At 37.4% G+C, this 24,938-nt stretch overlaps 1 protein-coding gene across 1 annotated transcript in view; it reads right to left on the bottom strand.

Annotated features, from left to right (window-relative positions):
* Positions 1 to 257: 257 nt before the first annotated feature.
* BATF (basic leucine zipper ATF-like transcription factor) overlaps positions 258 to 24,938 on the bottom strand; it is a 39,619-nt gene continuing 14,938 nt past the window's right edge. Inside the window, exon 3 of the mRNA XM_003756241.4 lies at positions 258 to 2,394. Coding sequence (XP_003756289.2) covers positions 2,185 to 2,394 — 210 coding nt within the window. The 3' untranslated portion in view covers positions 258 to 2,184. The remainder of the gene's footprint in view (positions 2,395 to 24,938) is intronic.

Consider the following 24,938-nt stretch of genomic DNA (forward strand, 5'->3'; position numbering starts at 1 on the left):
AAAATGGGGAATAATGATAATTATAAGCACTTACCCCTCAGAGTTGTTGTGAAGATCAAATTAGAATATATAGGGTATCCCAAAAGTCAGTACAATCTTAAGCTTTATTATATAGTTTATTAAAGCTTAAAATTGGTACTAAGACTTTTGTGTTTTGTGAACTCCAAAGTGCTATATGAGTAAAATTATTATTATTACTATTAATATTGAGAAAATTCATCATGACAAAAATATACCATGAATTCAATGAATACTTTTAAACTCATTTGTATTTTATTATTCAAAAAAGCATTTGCACACATTTGAAAAATACTAATTCCTTGTAGGGATTATTAAACCAATCTCTTTTGAGTAATTATGTAAGAATAATTGAGGAGGTCTTGAAATTCTAGAACTTGGGACCTGATACAATTACTCATACAATTTTCAGTAGCACCTGGAGGATCTCGCCACATTTAGAGAATCTCTTTCCCATCTGGAATATAAGAAGATATTTTCCGTGATGGATCAAGAGATAATTAGAATTTTGAGAGGAATTCTTGACTTGGAATCAGGAGAGATTTGAGTTTGAATCTATCTCTGATTCTACTAATATAACTATTTAGAGTTATACTTGTATACCCTACTTGGACAGCTATTACATGACTTCTATATCTGTAAAATGGTTATAATAAAACTTTTTGGCTCCTATTCACCTTTCCTAGAGGTCTGGTGAAGTATGAGAAATACTTTGTAAACATTAAGCTATTATATAAGTGTCAGTCATTATAGTAATAGTGATAAACACCTTTGGCAATCATGCATGTTCATTTTCTTCCTTGCTTGATGCTTATTATTACAGTCCATTATCTTTGCCATTGTTCTTATCAAGCAAGAATGATCTCATGCACCAGAAACTTTAAAACTAAAAGCTTCAACTAATCCAAAGTACAATGGAGAGGCATTTAATATTCCAGAGGCTGTAATATTTCCAGTGGACATCTATGTGCTCTAGGAACAAGAAGTGACCTAAGAGGTAATAATCAGAAGATGTGTGGTCCAGAAAGGAGATGGGCCTGTTACATAGAGAAAGTGAGGGACTACATATTGACAGTCTCAGTGTTGCTGGGGTCCCTATGAAATAACATATTTGGTAGATTCACTACAAGGACTTGTGGAGGATTTATGGGAAAACACCGACCAAGACTCAAATAGGATAACGAGGCATATGGATGAGTTGTGATCTGAATGGATGGAAGGAATGTTCACATATGATCTCGGACTCTTTGAAATGACATGTACATAGACAGGTAAAAATGTAATCTATGGATAATATACAGGGCATCTCAAAAGTTTTAGTGTAGTTTGGAGGCTTTGTAGTTTAACACTTTTGCACTAAGATTTTTCAGATACCTTGTATTTGTTAAATGTATATTATACATCTGTGCAGAGTGTGTGATATGTATATGTGTATGTGTGTGACATTTATTCAATCAGTACATTACTTGTTTGCTTATTAGATTTGGGTGCCCCCCCATGAGAATAGAATGTCCCATTCCTAAAGACTGGGAACCACTAGAAAATCTACATTAATATTTCAGTAATGAATTCCTGATTGAGACATGGCTATTTGCCAAGATGAGAATGTTCTCTTGAAAGTGGGGTACATCAATCCATCAATAAGCATTATTCAAGCACCTGCTATACACATCAGAAATTGCTGAGGGATACAATAACAGAAGTGAACGGAACTTAGTCTATTTGAGAAGAAACTTTGTGATCAGAAAATCAAAAGGGGAAAGGGGAAGAAAATATTATCCTTTTTGAAATTCACTTCTTTTAACTTGTATTTAGAAAAATAAATCTCTGTGTTATTATCTCAGATTTGGCGGTACGATTGTCATGGGTCATATCTCCAGAGGAAAGTATAGATATGCACTGTGTTGGGCACACAATACAAGAAGTCCTGGTGTTCCATGCCAGCACCCATCGGTCATTCCTGTCTTTTATAGCCCATTCTCCACCTCCTTTTTTCTAGAGAGAGGAGAGAATTCAGCAGAAGAACGAGGCTGCCATTGTGAAAACAGTTCATTTTCCCTTCACCAGAACTTTGTGTGTTCTGTGGGCTCTCCCACTGGAAATCCTAGGGAAGAATCTCTGCAGTTGAATATTGGAGTCTCTAATGCTCCTTCCATGGTGGTAGGATCAATGCTGGAATCGTGGGGAGCTGACATGGGGCTGGTGGAAGGCGTGGGCTCCATAGACCACCTCAGGGGGTGATGGGGATGTGGTGGCCAAGATGGAGCACAGGGGTTCATGGCTGCTCAAAACGGAGGTGAAATATTTCATTTCTTCTGTCAACTGCTTGATCTCCTTGCGGAGAGCTGCATTTTGTTTCTCCAGATCTTCACTCTCCTGTGGGTTGAGAGACCAGGACACAAAGTTAATTCTTTTGTGTTCAATGGGAGGCAAGAAGTTAATGGAGAAGCCAGAAGATAGTTGGAGCAGGGGAGCTAAATTAGAAATTCATATGAAGAACCAGAGATTGTGATCATGAAATGGAAAAAGCAGTGGGCTCGGAGTTGTTAAAAATTTAAAGCCATATTTAACAGAAAAGCAAATTGATTCACTTCTCTGACCCTCAGTTGCTTTATTTGTAAAATGGGAATAGTCAGATGGTCACAACTTACATCACAGAGTTATTATGATGCTGAAAACCTTTCTGAAAAAAGGATATTGAATTATGCCTAAAGAGTTAACTGCCTATACCCCTTGACACAACAATATCAACACTAGGTGAGTTATAGAAATTCTCTTTGTGATGGCAAAGAACTAGAAATTGGGGTTGATACCTAACAATTGGGGAATGGCTGAAGAAGTTGTGGTATATGATTGTGATGAAATACTACTGGACTATAAAGAATGATGAGCTCATTGTAGAAAATAGATAGATTTGCATGAAATAATGAAGAGTGAAATGAGCAGAACCAAGAGAACATTGTAAAAATAACAGCAGGATTGTTTTAAGATTGTTTTGAGCAACTAAATCCTTTTGATGATTTTACTCATTTAACTATAAAGGACATATGAAGGAAGACGCTATCTGCATCCAGAGAAAGAATAGATAAATAGAAGTATAGAATGATTTTGCATACATACACATATGAACACACATTCACACCCACACATACACATGGATATATAGTCTAATGGTAGTCATCTTGAGGAGGGAGGAAAAATAAAGAAATCTACAGGGTAACTTTATTCTATATTTAACAGGAATAGTAAATAATACATATAGATTGACAGTTTCATGTGCAATCTTTTTTTAATGCTACTTTACAGAAATGCTTGTTTTATTCCATAAATTAAAAATAAAAGAAATAAAAACTTTAAAAAGTATATAAATGTGAGCGATTTCTTTCTCTGTCTCTCTCTTTTTGTCCTCCTGCCCACTCCATGCATTTCTTTCCCTTATCTTCTCTCTTTCTTTTTGTCTGTCTTAGAAGCCTGAGGAACCTCTTCCTTTATAAAGCTTTTGGTGACTACCCACCCCACCCTCAGAAAGATGTTCTCTCCTTTAGTGTTTTATTATACTTTGCTTGAACCTCTTCACAGGTATCCATGACTTCATCTAAAACAGCTAGGTATACATTCTTTGTTCTCCACACCTCCAGCTCCTACCTCAGCCTGTAAACCCTTTGAAAGGATAGTCTTTATTGTAGTTGTTCGTATAAGCAATATCTACCAAAACTCTTATAAATAGTAGCCACTTAATAAATGTTGAATGAATTCAATTAGCTGTTGCTTAGGTCATCATTAGAGGAAATTGTGTTTTTTTAGCAACTTAGGTGGCTCAGTGGAGAGAATGCAGAGTCTGGAATTAGGAAGATCTCTCTGAGTTCAATTCTGGTCTCAGACACATACTTGCTAGCTGTGTGACCCTGGATAAGTCACTTAACCTTGTTTGCCTCAGTTTCCTTATCTGTCAGAGGAAGTGGCAAACCACTCCAGTATCATTGCCAAGAAATCCCTAAATTGGGTCACAAAGAGTCAGACACTACTGAAAAACAGCTCAACAAATTCTTTAAACACCAATTAACTGGTATCAGGGGTTGGTGAGTCAGAAGTCTTTTGAAGTTGACTGTTAGAGGACAAACTGGCATTTTTAAATTGCCACAGATAATCTCCAAAGGAGAGAATCCATGAATCATTTACACAATTCTGACTGTGTCTTTGACAACACATTGACCCAAAGTTTGTCTTTTCCTATAACATCAGTACCTTTGCCAAGAAAACCAAAGGTCTTGAAGAGTCAGATCTAAGTAAACTGACTGAACAACAGCAAAACCCAACAGAATGGGCAAAAGACAAGGCCATGGTAGTGGTGGTTAGGGAAAAAGGTCAGGAAATGCTTTGTGGAGAAAGGGACAATTAACTGAGTCTTGAAGGAAGTCTGTGTGTGATGCCAAGAGGTGAAGTTAGGAATGAATGCATTATAGGGATGGAAGATGGCCAGTGCAAAGAGACAGAAACAAGGAGTGTTTGAGGAACAGTGAGGAGACTGGACCACAAAGGGAAGAAAGAGGAGTAATGAAGAGGACTAGAAAGGTAGAGAGCAATCGGATTGGAAAAAGCTCTAAATATTAGAGGAGTTTATGGTTGGTCCTCAAGGCAACAGAGAGCCATTGAAGTTTGCTGAACAAGAAGATAATGTGATCAGTTTTGCATTTTAGGAAAATTACTTTGGCTGCTGGCTGCTGTGTAAAGAATGAATTGGAAGGAGTAGCTAGGTGGTGTCATAGATAGAGCACCAGCCCTGAAGTCAGGAGGACCTGAGTTCTAATCTGACCTCAGACCTTAACACTTCCTAGCTGTGTGACCTTGGGCAAGTCACTAACCCCAATTGCCTCAGCAAAAAAAAGAAGGGAAGAATGGATTGGAAAGGGAAGAGGTTTAAGGCAGAGACCAAATAAGAGACTATTGCATTATTTTCAGGAGGGAGTAGTGAGGATTTGAAGTAGGATGGTGAAGAGGAAGAAACACATTTGAGAGATATTTTGGAGACAGAATCAATAAGATGTGGCAACCGATTACATGTGTGAGGTAAGTGAGAGAGTAGTAGAGTTCAGTCCCAAGGTTTTGATTCTGAGTGACTGAGGGAAGGGTAATAGGGAATAATAATAATAGAAAAATTTGAAAGAAAAGTGAGTTATGGGAGGGAAGTTCTGTTTTGGAAATGTTAAGTTTGAGATGTGTGTTATATATCCAGTTTGAAATGCCTACTAGGCAGTGGTGATACAGGACTGGTGCTCAGGAGAGAGACTGAGGATAGATATATAGATATGGGAACCATCTGCATGAAGATGATGATTGAATTCTTAGGATTTATTGGTAACTTTATAAAGAGCTATTTTAGTTAAGTGATGAACCACATTGGAGAAAGTTTAAGAAGAAAATGTGAAGAGAGGAAGTGAAAACACCAAATGTTGGTGCTTTTCCAAGGATTTGTCTGAGAAAAAGAGATATAGAATGATATTTAGCAGAGATGGTGGGATCTTATGAGAGTTTTTTAAGGATGGGAAGGCATGGCCTTATTTGTAGGCAGTAGGGAAAGAATTAGAACATAGGGAAAGATTGATAATTAGAAAGAGGGAGGAGATAATAGAGAGAAGCAATCTGCTTAAAGAATCTTAGAAGAGATAAGATCAATTTTTTTTTTTTTAAGATTTTAAATAGCTGTGTTGTCTTTGGCAAAGAAAAAGGTCAGCTTTTTATCACACTGAAAGGAGGAAAACAAATTGTGAGGAATAATGCAAAGGTTTTGTAAGAAGATAACAAAGAGGTGTTGATAAAGAGGAGAGGAAAAGGAATTTCAGTGAATAGCCCAGATTCAGTTGTTTTGTTAAGATGTAAGGCAATTTTGGGTGAATGAGTGAGGTATTTTGTTCCATAACAACTGGCATCAAGGTATACCTGTAATGTTGCAAGCAACATTAAAACAAGGTTTTTATTCTAAGTCAGAATAAAACTGTTCAATAAAAAACGTGAAAGTTGAAAAAAAACAAACAAATGATGTGAGTCATGGTACTCTCCTGAGAAGGTGGGGGAAGATACTGTCAGAGGCTTAATGAGAGAAGAGAAAGCTTGGAACAACTTCTCTAGGGTAGAGTGCCATAATAAATTAGTAAGGAGAAAGGAAATTGCCTTACGGTAGTGAGGGTCCATTTGATATTAATAACATATAATGTTGTGGTACAGCTAATCATTATGGTTGCAAGACTTCCACCACCAACTCTGTTCAGCAGCATAAATGGAATCAAAGGAGGTGGATGCTGAGAGTAATACTGACCAGGATTTGGAAATAGTAAAGTGGTGTCTGGACAAGGGAGCTAGGGAATCAAGGTATACAAGAGATGAACTGATTCACTAAGGGGTTGAGACCCAGTAGTAAAGTAATAGCCAGAGGAAGGTTGATGGTCTGGCAAAAGAAATGAGACAGATTGCTTGCAGCTTACAACTAGAAGGAAGACTAGGACTGGGAGGAGAAAGGCATAGAGAGAAATGGAATAATAGGAGATTATGTTTAGGTAAAGGAATTTAAATTCTTGATTAAGGAAGTGGAACACTTTAATGTGAAGCAAAGTCAAGGATATGGACATCTTGGGGGTAGTGGAGGTGGAGTGGAAGAATAGGTCATAGGAATTAAAAAATGAGGTTATTTGAAGGAATATCAATATGTATGATTGAGTTCCATAGTATGAGGCAAAAGTTTGGGAGAAAATGAATACTATTAACCAATCATTGAACTAACTGTAAAAAGAAGAATAGAATAATGTGGGTTGGTAGTAACAGTTACCAATGGATCATAACTATAGGAATGGATGATGATACAGAAAGGATCTGAAAACAGCTAATAAGAAAAGGGATGAGTATTCTGATTCCCAGTCTGAGAGCAGATAAGGAAGGGGTTATGTGCCCAGTTCTAAAAAAGGAAGGGGAGACATAGTGTTTTTGAGAAAGCCAGGTATCAGTGAGGAAAAGATGGAAGGAACATGAAAGAAGTCTAAAATGAAGACATTACAGTAGAAGGAATGAGTACACAGCCAGTAATTTCTCAAATACTTGCTATCTGTCACAATTAATCAACAAGCATTTATTAAGCAAGTACTATCTATCAGATATTAGTGATACAAAGACTTAAGTAACTTTCGTCTAGAGATCTACAGGGGAGACATAAGTAACTAATCAAAGGCAGTTATATGGCACAGGGGATGGAAATTGGACTTGGAATCAGAAAGAGACTCATCTTTCTGAGTTCAAATTCGACTTCAAACACTTACTGGCTATGTGACCCTGGGCAAGTCACTTAACCCCATTTGCCTCAGTTTCCTTATCTGTAAAATGAGCTAGAGAAGGAATTGGCATAGTCCCCCAGTATCTTTTCCAGGAAAACCCAAAAATGGGGTCATGAAGAGTGAAAGATGCAACTGAATAGACTCTCTTCAATGGTGAAAACTGACTGTCCCTTAGGCAGGCTCCTGTTCATATAGCTGTTGGCTTTTGTTCTTGAAGAGGACCAAAATGACATCACTATGTTAGAGTCAAGTCACAGTGTGAATGACTGTGACTGATCAGACCCATCCGAGACCGGGATGCTCTGCCACATGTCGCCCACAAATAATCCCCAGGAACATTTGGGGTGGCTTTTCTAACTCGGCACATCTTACTTTTCCTCAGAGCCGATTTAATTCTGCTTTGATCATAGAGCACAGCGCCTTCTCCTAGGAGGGCACAATCCTGTGCCAGTGTCTCCCACGTCCTACAATCAGTTCGATACAGTGTGTGAATTTCACAGGCATCCTGGCCTGGGTTCTGGACAACGGACCGTGCTCTCGAGCTTTCCCCATCACCACTGCGGTGAAAAGAGGCTGTGGCTTGGCTCCCATGCTTTTTAGCATGATGTTTTCAGCTTTACTATCAAATGCCCTCAAGGAGCACAAACCTGGAATCAAAGTCAGCTGTTTATTGCATTGCTGGAAAATGCTTCAACTTGAAAAACCTACAAGCCCAAACTACAATGGAGGGAATATCGGTGCATGATTTTTTGTTTGCAGATTATTGTGTGCTCAGTGCAGCCTCTGAAGCCGAGATGCAACAAAGTATGGATCCTGCTTATATAAGGATATAACAAATATAAGGTAATGGGGCAGCTGGGGAGATTGGAGATGGCGTTTTGAGTTAAAGTTTCATTAAAAGTAAGGATTCTAAGAGGCAGAAGTGAGGAGGGAATACATTCTGGACATGGAGGGAGACGGCAAGCTAGAATAGAAGAAATATAATTAATATAGATGAATCAGCCTAAATCCATTCACACTCCCATAAAACCTCCTCAGGATGTAGTATTGAGGATGGATGAGGTCAGGAGCACTGGTTTTCTAAGGACAGGATGGTGAGTTGGCTATTTACCCACATATTTCTGAGTTAGGGCATCCCCACTTTACCGAAAGCCCTAAAAAAGATAAACAGGACACTGGACTGGGGGTTGTTTGTGAGAAGGGAACCGGGGACCAGGAGTCTCGGTCTTCCCCTTTCTCTAGCCCTTTTCCTCGCCCCCTCTGAATTTCCACCAGTGGCAACATTTACTGTAAGTTCTATACCCTGAAAGACTTGGGCAAACCCCTAAGGCTGAGGGGAGGGGCCTTGAGGTGGGAGAGCTGCTTGGGGAAGAACATGGCAGCTCGGACAGTCTCTCAGTCACTGGGGGCTGGCTGGGCTTTCAGGAAGTGTCACGTAGCGCATCCTCCACGCAGGGGCTCCAGGCTCCAAGGTTATTTCTCTCCAGGTCTCCTCAGTAAACAGGTTGCCTGGCCCTCGACAGCCTGAGGGGTGGGGTGGGGAGCCTGATAACTGACGGTTTTTAACCAGAAAACCACCTGTGACAGGAAATTTGTCATTACCTTGGAAATGGAAGACTTGCTGCTTCCTGCTGGGGGCCCCAGAGAAACCAGCCCCACCAGCCTGCTATGGCCGAGACTCAGGTCCGGCAGCCAGACAGCCATTTAAAAGAGAAAGGGGTTAGATTTCACTTTAAAAGGGAAATGGCCTGACCCAGAGTCCCAATTCCCATCATCATCCCTGTTCTCGTCGCTTTTTGACATTTCTCCCAGATTCACCATTCGGGGCTCCCTATCCCAGCCTGGGCAGAAGCAATTCAGATAAAAAAACTATGAAGTGACTTTATTCCATATTCAATTTGAATAGAGATCAGAGTTCAGGAAATGGAAGGGATAGACACTGTGTACCCTTCTCACACAGTGTTATCCATGTTACAGTAATTTATGCAACTCTGGGAGCAAGGAATCCCTTCTCATACAGTGTTATCCCTTACCATGCTACAGCAATTTATGTAACTCTGGGAGCAAGGAACCCCTTCTCACACAGTGTTATCCATGTTACAGTAATTTATGCAACTCTGGGAGCAAGGAATCCCTTCTCATACAGTGTTATCCCTTACCATGCTACAGCGATTTATGTAACTCTGGGAGCAAGGAACCCCTTCTCACACAGTGTTATCCCTTACCGCATTACAGAGATTCATGTAACTCTAGGAGGAAAGAACAAAGTTTCTCTCTCTTTGTATCCACCCATGGTCCCAGCACACCGGTTTTGCAAAGAATGGAAGATGTGAACTAAACAGAGATCAATTTGAAGTCAGAAGACCTGTGGGCCTTTGGATTGGTCTAGAGGACCTTTGAAGAACTTTCTAGCTTTTCTGATAACGGCTTTCCTGGCAACTGGATGGTACAGTGGGTACAGATAGAGAACTAGATCTAAAATTATAAAGCTCAAGTTCAAATTCTATCTCAAACTCTAAATATCTAGGCAAGTTATTTAACTTCCATCTGCCTCAGTTTCCTCAACTGTAAAGTGGGAGTGACTACAGCATCTGCCTCCCAAGAATATTGTGAGAATCAAATGAGATAATATTTATGAAAAGGATTTAACACAGTGCCTGGAATGTGGCAGACACTATATAAATGCTTATCCTTTTCCCTTTCAAGAAATTCTGAGGCACCTCTTAATTCCAACAATTCCAGAAATTAATGACCTGTACTAGAATTCCCTCCTTCCTCCTCTCCTCAAATCACTGTGGGTTAATGAGGGGCCATATGAGTGTGAAGGATCTCTTTCCCTTTCCCCTATCTGTTTGTTTCCTCAGTTTAAGGAATCATTTTTCCAGCGAAAGGTGATGACTACTCTTGGAGAGTTTCCAGGGTACCATAGCATCAAGTAACTTGCCTAGAGTCACAACAAGGTGTTGGTGCTATGCAGGAGAACTAGAACATCAGGGCAGATCATCCTCACCTGGTAGTTGGCCCTTCCATACACTACTCCATTGCCTCAGTTTCCTCATTTGTAAAGTGAGCTGGAGAAGGAAATGGCAAATCACTCTAGTATTTTTACAAGAAAAAACCCCAAAAGGATCTGGGGTTCAATATTATAAGACATTAAAATTTTTGATGCTGGAAAGGAGACCAATAGAGTAGTATGGTGGAGGAGGAAAAACAAAAACAACATTGGATCAAAGGTCAGAGGACCTAAATTCAAATCCCAGAGCTACCTCTTATTAGCTGTAATCCAGTCCTGGGGAATTACTCTCAGCTTCAGTTTACTTATCTGTAAACTGTTTGAGGGAGAGGACAGCTAGCTGGAAATCCATTCTAGCTATGATGATAATGGCATAGTTGGCAATTAGGTGACACATGGACAGACTGCTAGGCTGGAGTCAGGAACATCTGATACTTATTCAGGTACTAACCATGTGGCCTTGATTTAAAGTTTGCCTTGGAGGCAGCCAGGTGGCTTAGTGACTAGTCTTGAACCTGGAGTCAGGAAAACTCATCTTCCTGATTGAAATCTGGCTTCTGACAGTAGCTGTGTGACTCTGAACAAGTCATTTAACCCTCTTTATCTATAAAATAAACTGGAGTAGGAAATGGCTCTAGTATCTTTGCCAAGAAAATTCCAAATGGAGTCATGGAAAATCAGACAAAACTGAACAACAACAACAAAAACTGTTGGGAATTGGTCTGGATGATCTTTAGGCTTTCTCCCAGTTTTAAGTCTTAAGGCAAGTTTAAGAATTTTCAAATATAATCCTAAGTATCTGGCAGATGTGAAGTCTGTATCAATCAAGTGATTTGGATTGATTGATCCAATCAATGGAAGAACTAGGAAGAAAGTGAAGAGCTTTTAGAGCATCTCTAGGTTTTGACATGAGTATAAAGATGAAGAAATGAAGTAATAAGCAGTCTGTGGAGTTTATTGAGTAGGAAAGCAAGTTGATCACTCTTGTGCTTTAGGAAAATCATTCTGGCATTCTGGCACTGCATTAAAGAAGGAAGAACTTGAAACCCAGGAACTCTATCAGGAAGCTGATATAATAGTCCAGGTTTCCAGCTGCGATCTTTCGACCACACAAGGCATGCTGTGTTCTATCAAATTTACATATCTAAAAGGGGCAAGATAGAGGGCAGTTGTGGGAAAGGCAAGCCAGGTTTTGCCCTCTTTCCATTACTTGTGAACTACAACCAAATAGGGTTATTTGATGTTCACCATTCACATAAACAAGAAGAAATGACAGCTCAGGGAAAGGAGTAAACATAAAGTTGATAGGAAACTGGAAATTCCCAAAAGAGCTTGTGTCATATTAAATGATTATCATGAAACTATACCTATAACTTTGTAGGTAGTTCATACCTTAAAATATCCCCCTCCTGGTATTAAAATAGAATAAAACAAAGATTGTAGACTGTGTGTGCTATTTCTCAGTGACTGGAGTTGGGGGAAGGCTAATATAAAAGAAGTGAAGGGGAAAAGAATCACCAATTCTAAGGGAACAGTTTTTGGAAAGGGAAATCCCCTAGCAGCTAGATGTTACATGAAGACTTGAGTTCAAATTCCACCTTTAGCTGTGTGACAAGTTGGTATATCATTTGATCTCTTCAATTGCCTCATCTGTGAAATGGGGATAATAGGAGATAATAATAATAATGGGGTTATAGCACCTATGTCTGAGGATCAAATGAAATAATAATTTTGAAGTGCTTGGCACACAGTAAGTGCTTTATAAATGTAAACTATTATAGTTGTGAAAAATCAGGTTTATAGATCTAGAGTTGTCAGTTAGTTTAACTGTCTTCATTTACAGTTGAAGGAATCTTAGCCAGGTGACTTACTCAAGGTCACACAGGTAGCAAATGAGAGTGTTGAAAATGAAACCAGGTTCTCTGCCTCCTAAGCCATTGTGTCTTTCCACTATGCCTTGCTTCAGGGTATTTGAGTTGTGTTTTGAAGGGCTGGTATTGTTGATACTGTGACATGCAGGTGAATTAGATTTAAGTGAGGGAGGGCTGTGCAAGATCACTTTCCTTTCCCCTAGAGAGCCACCTGGGTCCAGTGGCAAGTTAGAGATTAGGACAACTGGAAAAGGTCCTGGATATAATGGGAGAACTTGGGTTTTTTTAAGCTAAGGTCTTTAACTGGTCTCAGTTTGGCTTAGGCAACACCCATTCAGTGATTAAGACTAGGTAGCAGGGGCAATTAGATGGCACAGTGGATAGGGCACCAGCCTTGAAGTCAGGAGGACCTGAATTCAAATCTGATTTCAGATACTTAACACTTCCTAGCTGAGTGACCCTAGGCAAGTCATTTAACCCAATTGCCTCAGCAAAAAAAAAGACTAGATAGCAATTGAGGCAAAGAATGGCCTTTAATATCTAGTCCAAAAAAAAAAAAAAAAAAGCCTAAATAAATAGATAAATAAATCAGGGAGGGTCATTTATTTCTGAAGGGTTGATAGTAATTGAGCAGATAGACCTGGAGGGAAAAGGCATTCTAGATAGGAAAAATATCACCATCAAAGAGGCAGGAATTCCTGAATATGGTCAGCTAAAATAGATGACTATCTCCCACAATAGAGAAAGAAATAAGATTTGGAAGGTAGATTGGACTTTATGGAAAGTCTTGAATGCTCTGTGAAAGAATTTATATTCATTCAGTGAATATATGAAAGATTTTTAATTAAAAGAGAGAAACAACAAAGTCCAAGATCATTGATTCTGGCATTTAGTGGATCTGCATTCATGTCATGAATTAGAATCTAGATATATCTGAGCTTTCCTGTGTAATACAACTGTCTTCCCTAAGAGTGTAGACTGTTTACTGATTTTTGGTGGTACAAATGCCGCAGTTAATGATTAAATTGACCTACTAGCACAGAGGAAACGTAGGACTTTGGTTTGGACTTTTCCTCCTTGATAAGAGATTCTCTCTGTATTCATTTATCCCTTCTACATCATAACTTTCCCATCCTAGCTTCAATATATCAGACTGGTATAAGAAATTAAATGGGAATTATGCAAACATCTCAAATGACATATAAAGGTCAGCAGACAGCACAGAAAAAGTTTAATATGCATAAAAATATGCACTACATACAGTATTATGTAATATCAATATATCTTGTCTTTTAATACCATAATAACTCAAACTTCTTCTCTAATATGAAGGAAGAATCAAAAATTTTATAAAAATTTTCCAGAACTTGAGGATCTATGCCCCTAATCCGTAGGGATTCTACAATGTAGAAGGGATAACTATAGTCCCCTACTCATCTGTTATTCACCTGTAGGCTTATCCCTTTTTATCTGAAGAAAATTGCACCAGTTCTATGATGCAATTAAGTGTAAGTATCTATGTATCTATGAGAAAGTAGACATAAGAAAACTAATAAATGTGGCAATAAGACGGGTATGGTGAAAAGAACACAGGCCTACTGGTCAGGAGGCTCCCAGATTGATCACTGTCATTTTCCCTCACTGGATGTCACTTTCCTCTGAGAAACTTTAATATCCCTCTCCGTTTTAAAATTCTAGGATTCACTATACAATATTATAATTATTCTCATAGTTTGCCTGAGTCCTGAGTCCTTTTGCTCTCACCTCTTATTTTTGCTCTTTACACACATATAAATTAACATAATTTCATATACATATGAGGAGTGGGGGGATTAGGTTACCTCATTCCACTCTTAAAACCAGCTATAAGCAAGTTGGGAACAAAGTAGAAATTTCCACCAATGAAGAGTCATTCGAGGAATTTCTGAGTGATAGAGAATTGCCCCAGCAATTCAGCCATCAGGGAAGTCAATATTTCCTAGTCCCACAGTATTTTAATTAACCCTTCACCCTCTGGGGGCTCAACCCTCTCTTCCTCCTTTTGCCTTAGACCAGGGCTTCTTAAACTTTTTTCACTTGCAATCTTTTTTTGTCCAAGAAATTTTTACATGATCCTGGGTATATAGGTATATAAAATAGGGATATAAACCAAACACTTGCTGCTAATAAATCATAATTTTATGATCCCCACATTCAGTTACAAGACCCCAGATGGGGTTGTGAGCCACAGCCTAAGGCTTTAGATAATTATTTGGATTTTCTTATACCATTTGTAAATAAATTGAAAGCACCCTTTCATAGATTCTAATAAATAGAATCATTTATCCAAGAATCTCCATCCTGTCTCACCACATATTGACAAAGGGAGGAGGAAAACATACCTAATATCATCAATTTCAATAAACAATTTATTAAAAGCCCAGTGTGTATAGAATGCTTTTTAAAGCACCAAGAAGAGATACAATGATTAAAGATGATACCATAAAAAGGTTTGGGATGTTTCTATTCTAATAGGAAGGTAGCCAAAGCTATAATATATAATGAATAGTAATGGATTGTGGAAGTGGAATGGACTCTCTGAGAGTGGGGGGAAGGGAAAAGGGGGAAAAAAAATAAAGGTTGTCCTTCCCCTCACCAGAGCTCAGCAGAGGCTGGAGGACCACTAATTAGCATTTTCATGGAGGAGAAAATTTTGTTCAGGTATGGACTCCGTAGGCAGGCTGAAAGACACTTTTATCTGAGATTTTTTGATTCTGAGATTAAGTGCTCCAAAGCAGTATGCAGTTGCAAAGAATGGTGAAGAATGCCTCCTCACTGGGCAGAATCAGTTCTTGGGATGACAGCAGTTAACCTGGATTTGAGGATTGGTAGGTGACATTTCAACAGAGAAAATATTAAGTGGAAAGAATGATATGAATAAAGTCATGGAGATCAGATGTGACCAGAGAAAATGAGGAATCCACTTTGACCATATGTGGAGGGAAGTAATGAAATTAGGACAAAACCTTTCTTATTTCCCCAACAACTATGCTAAAAGTAGCAGTTTCCAAAACACACAAACTTGATAGATCCTATCTCTCTTCATGTAGTTATAGGCACACAGAATATTGCAGTAGCTTCCTAGTTGGGCTTCTTACCTCAAATTTCTTCCCACTCTAATCCATCCTGAGCCCTTAAGCGGATAATCATCCTTCACTCAGCTGCCTAAATGATTTTCCTAAAGTATAAATTTGATCATGTCACTGTCCCACTCAACCTAATTCAGTGGCTCCCTGACTACAAACATTTTTCTCTCTTCTTGTCCACTTACAATCGGGCTTCTGACCATAATATTCCACGAAAACTGCTCTCTCCAGTTACTAATGATCTCTTAGTTGCCAAATCCAATGATCTTTTCTCAGTTTTGATCTCTATAACTTTTGACACTATTAATTACCTTCTTCTCCTTGATACTCTCTTTCCTCTAGATTTTGGGATACCATTCTGTCTTGGTTCTCCTCTTACCTGTCTAATTGTTCCTTCTCTGTGTCCTTTCCTGGATCTTCATCCTAATAATCATGTCTTCTAACCAAAAGTATCCTCAGGGTTCTGTCCTGGGCTGTCTTCTCTTTCCTCACCGTACTATAATACTTGGAGATCTCATCAGCTCTCATGGATTTAATTGCAATCTCTATATTATAATTTTCAAATCTATTTATCCTGACCTACACTCTGTTGACCTCCAATCACACATTCAAACTAGATGTCTAGTAGCTATTTTAAACTCAGAACAATCATCCCTTCCACATCCCTGGGATTAGGGGCACGATCCCTTACGCTATCCCCCCATAATCTGGAAAATCTATAGAAAAATTTTTCCTTCTTTCTTCATACCAGAGAACTCCGAATTTTTTTTCTTTTCCTGTTATAGGGCATTTACAGTACCTTATTGTAAAACTTGGGTATATTTATGGTCTCAAACAATAATGTGTTGATTAATGAATCATATATTTTATGCATTTCTGATTTCTAAACTCTTTTTTCGTCATCTACTGGCCTTTGAAGGTATGTCTTCTATGGTTTCCATGAAACTCCCTCAAAATTCCCATCTAATTTCTTATGCTGACCCTCAATATATCAAAACTACAATAGGGAAAATTGCAATGTGGAAGAGATAGCCATACATCCAAAGCAGAACTCATTATCTTTCCTGCTAAGCCTTCTCCCTCCTTACCTTCTCTATTGCTTCACAGGGCAGCAGCATCCTCCCAGATGCTCAGACTGGAAATATAAGACTCATCCTGGATTCCTCACAATCTCTCACTTCCCATATCCAATCTGTTGCCAAAATCTGTTGATTTCACCTTTTCAATGTCTCTCAAATAAGCCCTTTTATTGTCTCTAACACTGCTACCACTCTGGTCCAGATGGTCTCACATCTGAACTATTGTAATAGCCTGCTGGTAGTCTGTGTCCCTGAAGTCTTACTATAGTGATTTTCCTAAAAATGCAGTTTGGATCATGTCATAAATAAACTCTATTGACTCAGTATCCCAGTATTGATTATAAAATGCTTTGTCTGGCATTCAAAATTCTTTATAATCTGTCCATCTTTTACCTTTCCAATCTTTTTACACTTTACTTCACACATACTTTGGATTCCATGACACCGTTCTTTATATAATACCTCTCCACTCTAGTCATTTTCATGGCTGTCTTTCCTTAACGCTGCCTGTTGACCAGTCTGGTTTGCTTTAAGATTCAGCTAAAATCCTGTTTTTTTTTTTTTTTACTGGAATTCTACACTAACTGCATTTAATTCTAGTGTCTTCCCTCAGCTAATTATTTTCTATTTATCCTATATGTAGCTTGCTTTTTATATATTTGTTTACATGTTGTTTTTTCTAGGAGATTACAAAAAAAAAAAAAAAAAGATTGGCTTTTGCTTTTTTGCATATCCCCAGTGCTTAGCACAGTGATTGGAACATGGTTTATATAAATGCTTATTAACTAAATAAGAAGGGTTGAAGGCAAATGATGTGTGTGGAAGCAAAGCGCTTGCTGAGACCCTTGATATTGTTCCTGATCTAAAGTGACCTTAGAAGCAAGAGGGCTACTGGGCTACACACATCCTGAGACTGTCTCAGGACCTAGTACCACACCAGACACATAGTAAGCACTTAATAAGTATTTTATTGATGAATCCCTTCCCAAAGTGCGGTTATTACTGTAGTCCCTGGCATAGTGGAGAGTGAAATGATGAGAAAAATCTATAGATGAACTGTGCAGGGCCACCTGAAGCAATAGAGAAAAACTAGAACTGTTTTTATTTGCCAAAAATGACCACAATGACATTCCTTCTTTCTTCCTCCCCTCAGGGAAAACCTGTACCTTTTCCAAAGCTTATCTCCATTTCTTTAAAATCTACTTTGCATTTCTGTACACTTATTCTCTTTTTAAAAATGCAACACTGGGGCTGCTGGGTGGTGCAGTAGATAAAGCAGGAGGGTTCAAATCTGGCCTCAGGTATTTATTAGCAAGTCATTTAACCCTTTGCCTCAGTTTCCAAATCTGTAAAAATAGCTGGAGAAGGAAATGGCAAACACTGTAATACTCTAGTATCTTTGACAAGAATTGGAACTGGAAATGACTCAATAAGAATAGGTACTTCTAAAAGTCTTTATTAAGATAAAACTGTGCTTAATCTATTGCTAATCTGGATATATTTCTCCTATTCAATAAACTCTAACAGCTACCTATTGCCTTCAGAATCAAATATAAAATCTTGTTTGGCTTTTAAAGCCCTTCAAAACCTGGCTTCTTCATAACTTTCTAATCTTCTTGCACTTTACTTTCCTCCAAGAAATCAGAGTCAGAAATGAACTTGTAGAGTTCCTCAAAAAAGACATTCTAGCTCCAGCCGGAGAAGTGATGGTATTAAGATGCAAAATGAGACATGCATTTTTGCATACGGCTACTGGTGAAATTTATTTTAATGGACCATGAATGAACTTGTTATGGAGGGTTTTGTTTTCCTTTTATATAATTATTGAGTGAAAGGGGATAGCTTAAGGGATAGTAAATGCTTGTATTAATATTTTAAAACAAACAAAAAACACCTTGTTAATTGATTGCTCTAATCCAAACCCTTCATTTGTCCTTGTTCTGAAGCATAAACCAAAACTATAAGGAGTAAAATGACTTGCCCAAAATCATACAAGTAATAGCATAAATGGGTCTCAAACCAAGGTCTCTTGTCCAGATTCAATGAGCTTTCCATTGATGGTGGGTGATAAGGGGGGAACAATTACCTTTCCAGACCTGAAAACAAAATCTTTCTGAACCTCTCACTTTTCCGGGGAGAACTTTAACCTAAAGTCATAGGAATAAAAAGCACTGAATTAGGCTTTAAACTGAACACCCCATCTCTGAAAGAATCTTGGTCTACACAGTCTGGGGACTAGAGTCCTCTAGTACCCATCAGCTGGGCCCTTAGTGATAACAGCTTAATGTTGACTTCAAGGTCAGGAATCTTAAGATTCTTGCAGCCTGCTCCTTGGTTCCTGGCAGAGTGATTTTATTGGAATCATACCAGGAGGGTTATCCATAATAGAGCCAATTGTAAACATTTGAAAAGGCTGAGTAAATAATTGCAGCAAAAGATTTTTTTTTAATCTTTGGAGTGTTTATTTAAGTTTAAATGATGACTTATTTCTTGGCAGATTTAGAATAGCTATGTAAATCTTAGAGTAAGTAATAAGTCAGCAGTTTAATCCCAATCATCCATTAAGTCCATCTGATAAACTTTAAATAGCCTATCAGATAATATATTTGCTAAAAATAAGCAGATTTTTTTCTTGGTTTTTTTTAAAAGAGGAAGAATGACATTTTAAAATCATTCTATTTCTAACAGTATACAAAAGACTGTAAAATAATGGTAGTCATGGCGGGGAGAAGGAAAAAAGAGAAAAAAAGAAAAGAAAAAAAATTATTGTATATGTAAATGGAATAGCAAATTGTACATAATGGATTTTAAGTTGCATTTACAATTTTTTATGATATTATTTAAGGGAAATGCTTGTTTCATCCCATGAATTAAAAATAAATAATTTAAAAATAAGCTGCCATCTTCATAGCTGAACTAAGTTACTGCCCTAATTTTTTAAAAAATTAAGTAAAACAAAAATAGTATTTTTACCATTGAATAATAAGCTGTAAGAGATACCAGAAAATATTATTTAAAAAAATAATTCATCTGAGGCATAAATGAAGATCTTCATGCTTCAGATACATACTGGAAGTGTGACCTTTGGCAAGTGACTTAACTTTCAGAGCTCTGGACCACTTTCTAAGGCCATAAATTTGGAATACTTGCTAAACTGCTTAGATATAAGAAGCTTCCTTATTGGGTTTCTATATCAAAGATCTCAGTAACTGCCAAAATTCACCCAGGGATGAGCTAAATTATACTATGTGTAAAGAAATAATTGCCTACGCAAATTAGGTATGAAAAAGATGAAAAAAATTTCAGGGGACAAGTTTGATTCAATTAAGAAAACCAATCATTTAAGTACTTAAACTATTTGATGAAAAAAACCATTAATGGCTTATTAGTATGAGTCATCTATTTTTTAAAAGGAGATTCTTTTGTTAACCAATCTTTAATAGAATGATTTCAAGTGATTATTCATAGACATTAGAACTGCAAGAGACCTCAGAGATTATTTAAATAGAATCAAAATCCTTAGAAGCAGGAGTTATAAGATTATTTTTTCTCTGTATCCCTGAGGCTTAGCACAGTACCTTGAACACTCAAGGAACTAAATAAATACTTGCTGAATTGAAACTTTAGTCCAATTCTCTAATTTTATAGATAGGGTAACTGAGGACCAGGGAAGTCTTATAAAGTCTTATAAAATTCAAAGTCTTATAAAGCTAGATAAACCAGAAGTGGGTGGATCAAGAATTTAGTTAGGTTTCCTATAGGGGTAAAAGGATAGCATACATTCAACCTATATTATATTGCTTGCTGTCTTGGAAAGGGGGAAAGTGAGGAAGGGAGGGAAAAAATTTGGAACACAAAGTTTTACAAAAATGAACGTTGAAAACTATCTTCACATGTATTTGGAAAAATAAAATATCATTGAAAAGTAGGGGGGGAATTTAGCTTTCCTAATTTTCAGCTCGGTGACTAGAAAACAATGATATCATCTTTAAAAATGGTTTTTAACTCAGATCTTACACTAATTTATGCCCTCTTTTCCCTATAATCATTCTAAAGTAATAATTTTGTGTGAATTAAGTCATTGGTTGTTGTTATTGTTGTTCAGTTATCCAGTTGTATCTATTCTATGTGACCCCCGTGAACTTGTTCATGGGATTTTCTTGGCAAAGATATTAAAATAGTTTGCCATTTCCTTTTCCAGTCTATTTTACAGGTGAAGAATGAGGCAAATAAATAGAGGTTAAGTAACTTGTCCAGGGTCTCACAACTAGTAAATGTCTAAGGCTGGATTTGAACTCAGATCTTCCTTACTCCAAGCTTGGTGCTCCATCCCATTATACCACCTAGTTGCTCCAGATCATGAGTTGTGAAGGATTTTATTATAAACTACCAAGAAGAGTAGTATAAATAGTTCCATTCAGAATATCCCCCAAATGGTAGTCCAGTTTTAAGATTTAACAGCTTAAACTTAAATCACTTCATAATGCAATAAGACTTTTAGGACATTGTATGTAGATTATCATATATTTCAAGATTCTTCATAATTAAAAAAAAAGATTCTAATTTTATGAAAAAATAAAAAGGAAAGGAATGTAAATCCTTTTTTTATGTTAGTCAAAAACTAGAGTCTTGTTCCAGAATGAAGTATTACATAAAATTTTCACTACTAAAGGCCTAAATTCCATTTTGGAAGATCAGATATATGGCTTCTTGATTGAATTAAAAAAAACAAACAAACCAACATATCAGCACTTTGGTACTTTCTTAGATGTACTCTATGTGCTAAGTGTGAAGCAGTTCAGGGCCTGACTATGGAGGATATTATAGAATAATACAGTCCTTGGCTGCTTACTACAAAGCTTCAACAGCCAAAAACCTACAAAAAAAACCCTGAGAAAATTGAAATGGAATGGAAAAACTTTTTATTAAATGCCTATTGTGTCAGGCAGCATGCTAAGCACTGGGGATGTAAAGTCCCTACCCTCAAAGATCTTACAATCTAAAAAGGAAGTGAAAAACAAGCTACACACAGGTTAAATAGGAAATAGTTGACAGGGAAGGGACTAGAATTAGGAGAGATCACAAAAAGATTGGAAAAGAAAATGGGACTTTAGTTGGAATTTGAAAAAAGCCAGGAAAAGAAGATCAAGGAATTACTATAAGAGTACAATGACACTGAGAAAAGAGAAAATTCATGCTTGTTGACCTAAGAAAAGTAGGTCCAAATGTGTCAGTTTAAAGTATTATTAATATTGCAGGTTACACAGAAGGCAATACTTATTTCATATCCCAGAGTTCCTCTTCTTCCTTCAAGTGGCCATTAAAATCCTACTTTCTACAAAAAGCCTTTTTTGGTCCCCTTTAGAGGTTTCCTGCTATGATTATCTCTATTTTATTCTGCATAATCTTATTTTGCTTAGTTATTTGCATTTTGTCTTACACATTAGACTAGAAGCTCCTTGAGGGCAGGGCCTGTCATTGTTTGGTGGGGTTCTGTTTTTGTTTTGCTTTTCTATCTCCAGCTCTTCCCATAGTACTTGGTACATAGAATTCACTTTAAAATGTTTGTTAACTTGTTGTTGACTGGGTTTCTATTTCCTTAATAGTAAAATACTTTGGACAGCGCATCCACACTTAAATCCAATTCAGTTGCATGTCCTAGCATCATGTCCCTAGTCATGGTCCTCTTTGAGAATGAAGGACGAGCGGCAGGTACATGGTACAGTAGATAAAGCACCCACCCTGAAGTCAGGAGGACCCAAGTTCAAATGCGACCTCAGATACTTAAGGCTTAATAGCCTTGTGACTGAATTATCTTGCCCTCCCTCCTTCTCCAAAAAAAAAAAAAAAAAAAAAAAGAGAGAGGATGAAATTGTCTTTCAACAATTGTTTGAAACAATTGTTTGTCACAACAACAAAGTAAAATGAAAGCTGATCTCATGTTCTTTACTTTATATTCCCATTTTTTACAATGAGGAAAGGTTAGTCACCACACAAAGGGGAACCAGGTAAAATACTGCAAGACTTAAGGAAATTTGCTAGGTGACACAGTAGATAGAGTGCTGGGTCTGGAATTGGGAAGATCCAAGTTCAAATTCTACTTTGACAATTATTAACTGTGTGATTCTGGGCAAGTCACTTAACCTTGATTGCCTTGATTTCCCCATCTGTAAAATGAAAAAGAAATGGAAAACCATTCCAGTATGTTTGCCAAGAAAACCCCAAAGGGGAATCACAAAGAATAGCTCACAACTAAAATAAAATTTATCCATCAAGCCATCTAACAAGATATCAAAAAAACTTTCAACAAGTTACCACCAAAGATAGCTTCATAAAAATATTTCCTTAAATAGAGCAGAAACTGGGCTGTGACCTCAGACTAATATTATCTGAACATGTTTTATATTGAGATGAGATCTACAAAGTGTTGAACTTCTAAAATATACTCCTAAAAGATCCTGATCTTGACCTGCCATCAGCAGGACATTAATTTATAGAATTGTTTGTTTTGTTTTGTATTAGTATCAGTCCCTGCACTTCTTTTGTCCATTCTCTTTATGATAAATATGCAATTCTAGGTGGCTGGCATGGACTGTGCTGTTTTTTCAATTTCACTCTCTCTTTATTTTCTTTTATTTTTTTTGGCAAGACAATTGAGGATAAGTGACTTGTCCTGGGTCCCACAGCTAGGAAGTATTAAGTGTCTACGACTGGATTTGAATTCAAATTCTCCTGACTCCGGGGTCAGTATTTTATCCACAGAGCCATCTAACTGCCCCTTTGTCCTTCATTCTCTAAGAGGACATCACTAAGCTGTTGCCGTGATGTGAAAGTGAACTGGATTGAAATGAGGGAAAGCAGTGCAAAATCAGCAGCTTCACTCTCACTTCTGGAACCAGCTGAGTTTATTGGCAAAATATTGATTAGGCTGACTGGAGGTAGCCCCAGATCATGGGATGTGATCGTGTCACACAGTTGTGTATACTCTAAACTGGAGTCCCTCCCAGATCATATACAACCGATGTAGGAAAACACTAAAGAAAAAACTACATTCAAAGAATGACTCAAGCAGTAAGCTTGATTTAAAAGACAGAAAACACAAATCCTGCCTGTCTTGATTTTAGCATTTACTTAAGTATTTTAGAACTTACTGGCTATGTGATTTTAAGTAAGTCACTCATTGTTTCTTGGTCTTCATTATGGAGATAATAATAGCACCCATACCCAGGATTATCATGAGGATCCTATGAGTTAGATTATGTCTACTCCTGGTTTGTGAGGGAAAGCAAAGCCAGAGCATCTTGCAAACCAGTCACAATCACCTACACTCATAGCCTCCCAGAACTCCTTTCCAAAACACTTAGTGCTATCCAGTCAACGTGGCCCTTTCTTGCAAGGCACTCCAATCCCAGAATGCAGAACAAGGGATGTGTTGGAGAGAAAGTCTGTCTGTATGTGTAGGTGATAGGGATTAGTTTATGGAGAGTTCAGAGACTATTGTGTCCTGAGCTTACTTTGCAAACCTCAGAACAAAGTTAAATATGTGACTTTGCAAACCTTGATATGCTATGTATAAATATGAACTATAATTATCTGAGTGTTCTATATTCAGAGAAGGGAAACACGTCTGCAAAAGAGACGTGGTAAGTTGAGTCTCAGGGGAAGTGGGTTCTAATGATGGTTCAACTCTTACCTAAGTAGAACGGCAAGTCACTTCCCTTCCCTAGATTTCAACTTTCTTATCAGTAAAGTGAACAGCATGGGTAAAATTTCATGCCTACCTAAGAAGTCCAGGTGAGAAATATATACCCCCTAAAAATTAATTTAATGTATAAGACCCAGCTAGAAAATCCCCAAGAAGAACCAGAAAAGAAATCCACTGTGGAAGAGAGATAAGGAGAGTGCTGTTTAAAGAATGGATCCATCCAATGAAACGAGAACTAACTTCATACTCTAGGTAATTTAGGGATAAATAAATGGTGAAGATAGTTCTGAATTCTTACTGCTGGCTCAACTGAACTCTAAAATAGATTGTGCAGTAAAGAGTTTAATCTCAGAATCCAAAATAAAAAAATAAACCAAACTGATAAAACAGAATATATTTAAAGCAAGAACAATTTAAATTTTTTAAATTAATTTTGAGCTTAAATATAAAAAGATTTTTTTAAAAGAACATTTCTAAGTACTCAGTATAACATAAAAAGAGGATTCAATGTAAAACCATGAATTTTCATTTCACACTGTTTACTTACTCTGTTTGAAAAACTTAAAAGAAAAAATTTTAACTAGGCTAAATCCCTGGAAAAAAAAATATTCTAAGCATATATGGTGTTATTAAGATTATTGTGGAGTGCTCTAGGAAAGTAAGATCTTTACCATTTAAATTTCTTCTGTTTCTGAGAGACTCATTTTAAATCTCATATTGCATCCCATTTTATGCCAAAATGTAGAGGAAGCCTTTCACTACAGCAGGTAGAAATACTTGATCTTATCAACAAGTTAGCAAGAAAAAT

The sequence above is a fragment of the Sarcophilus harrisii genome, chromosome 2 (genome assembly GCF_902635505.1).
Source record: "Sarcophilus harrisii chromosome 2, mSarHar1.11, whole genome shotgun sequence".
Classification (NCBI taxonomy): Eukaryota; Metazoa; Chordata; class Mammalia; order Dasyuromorphia; family Dasyuridae; genus Sarcophilus; species Sarcophilus harrisii.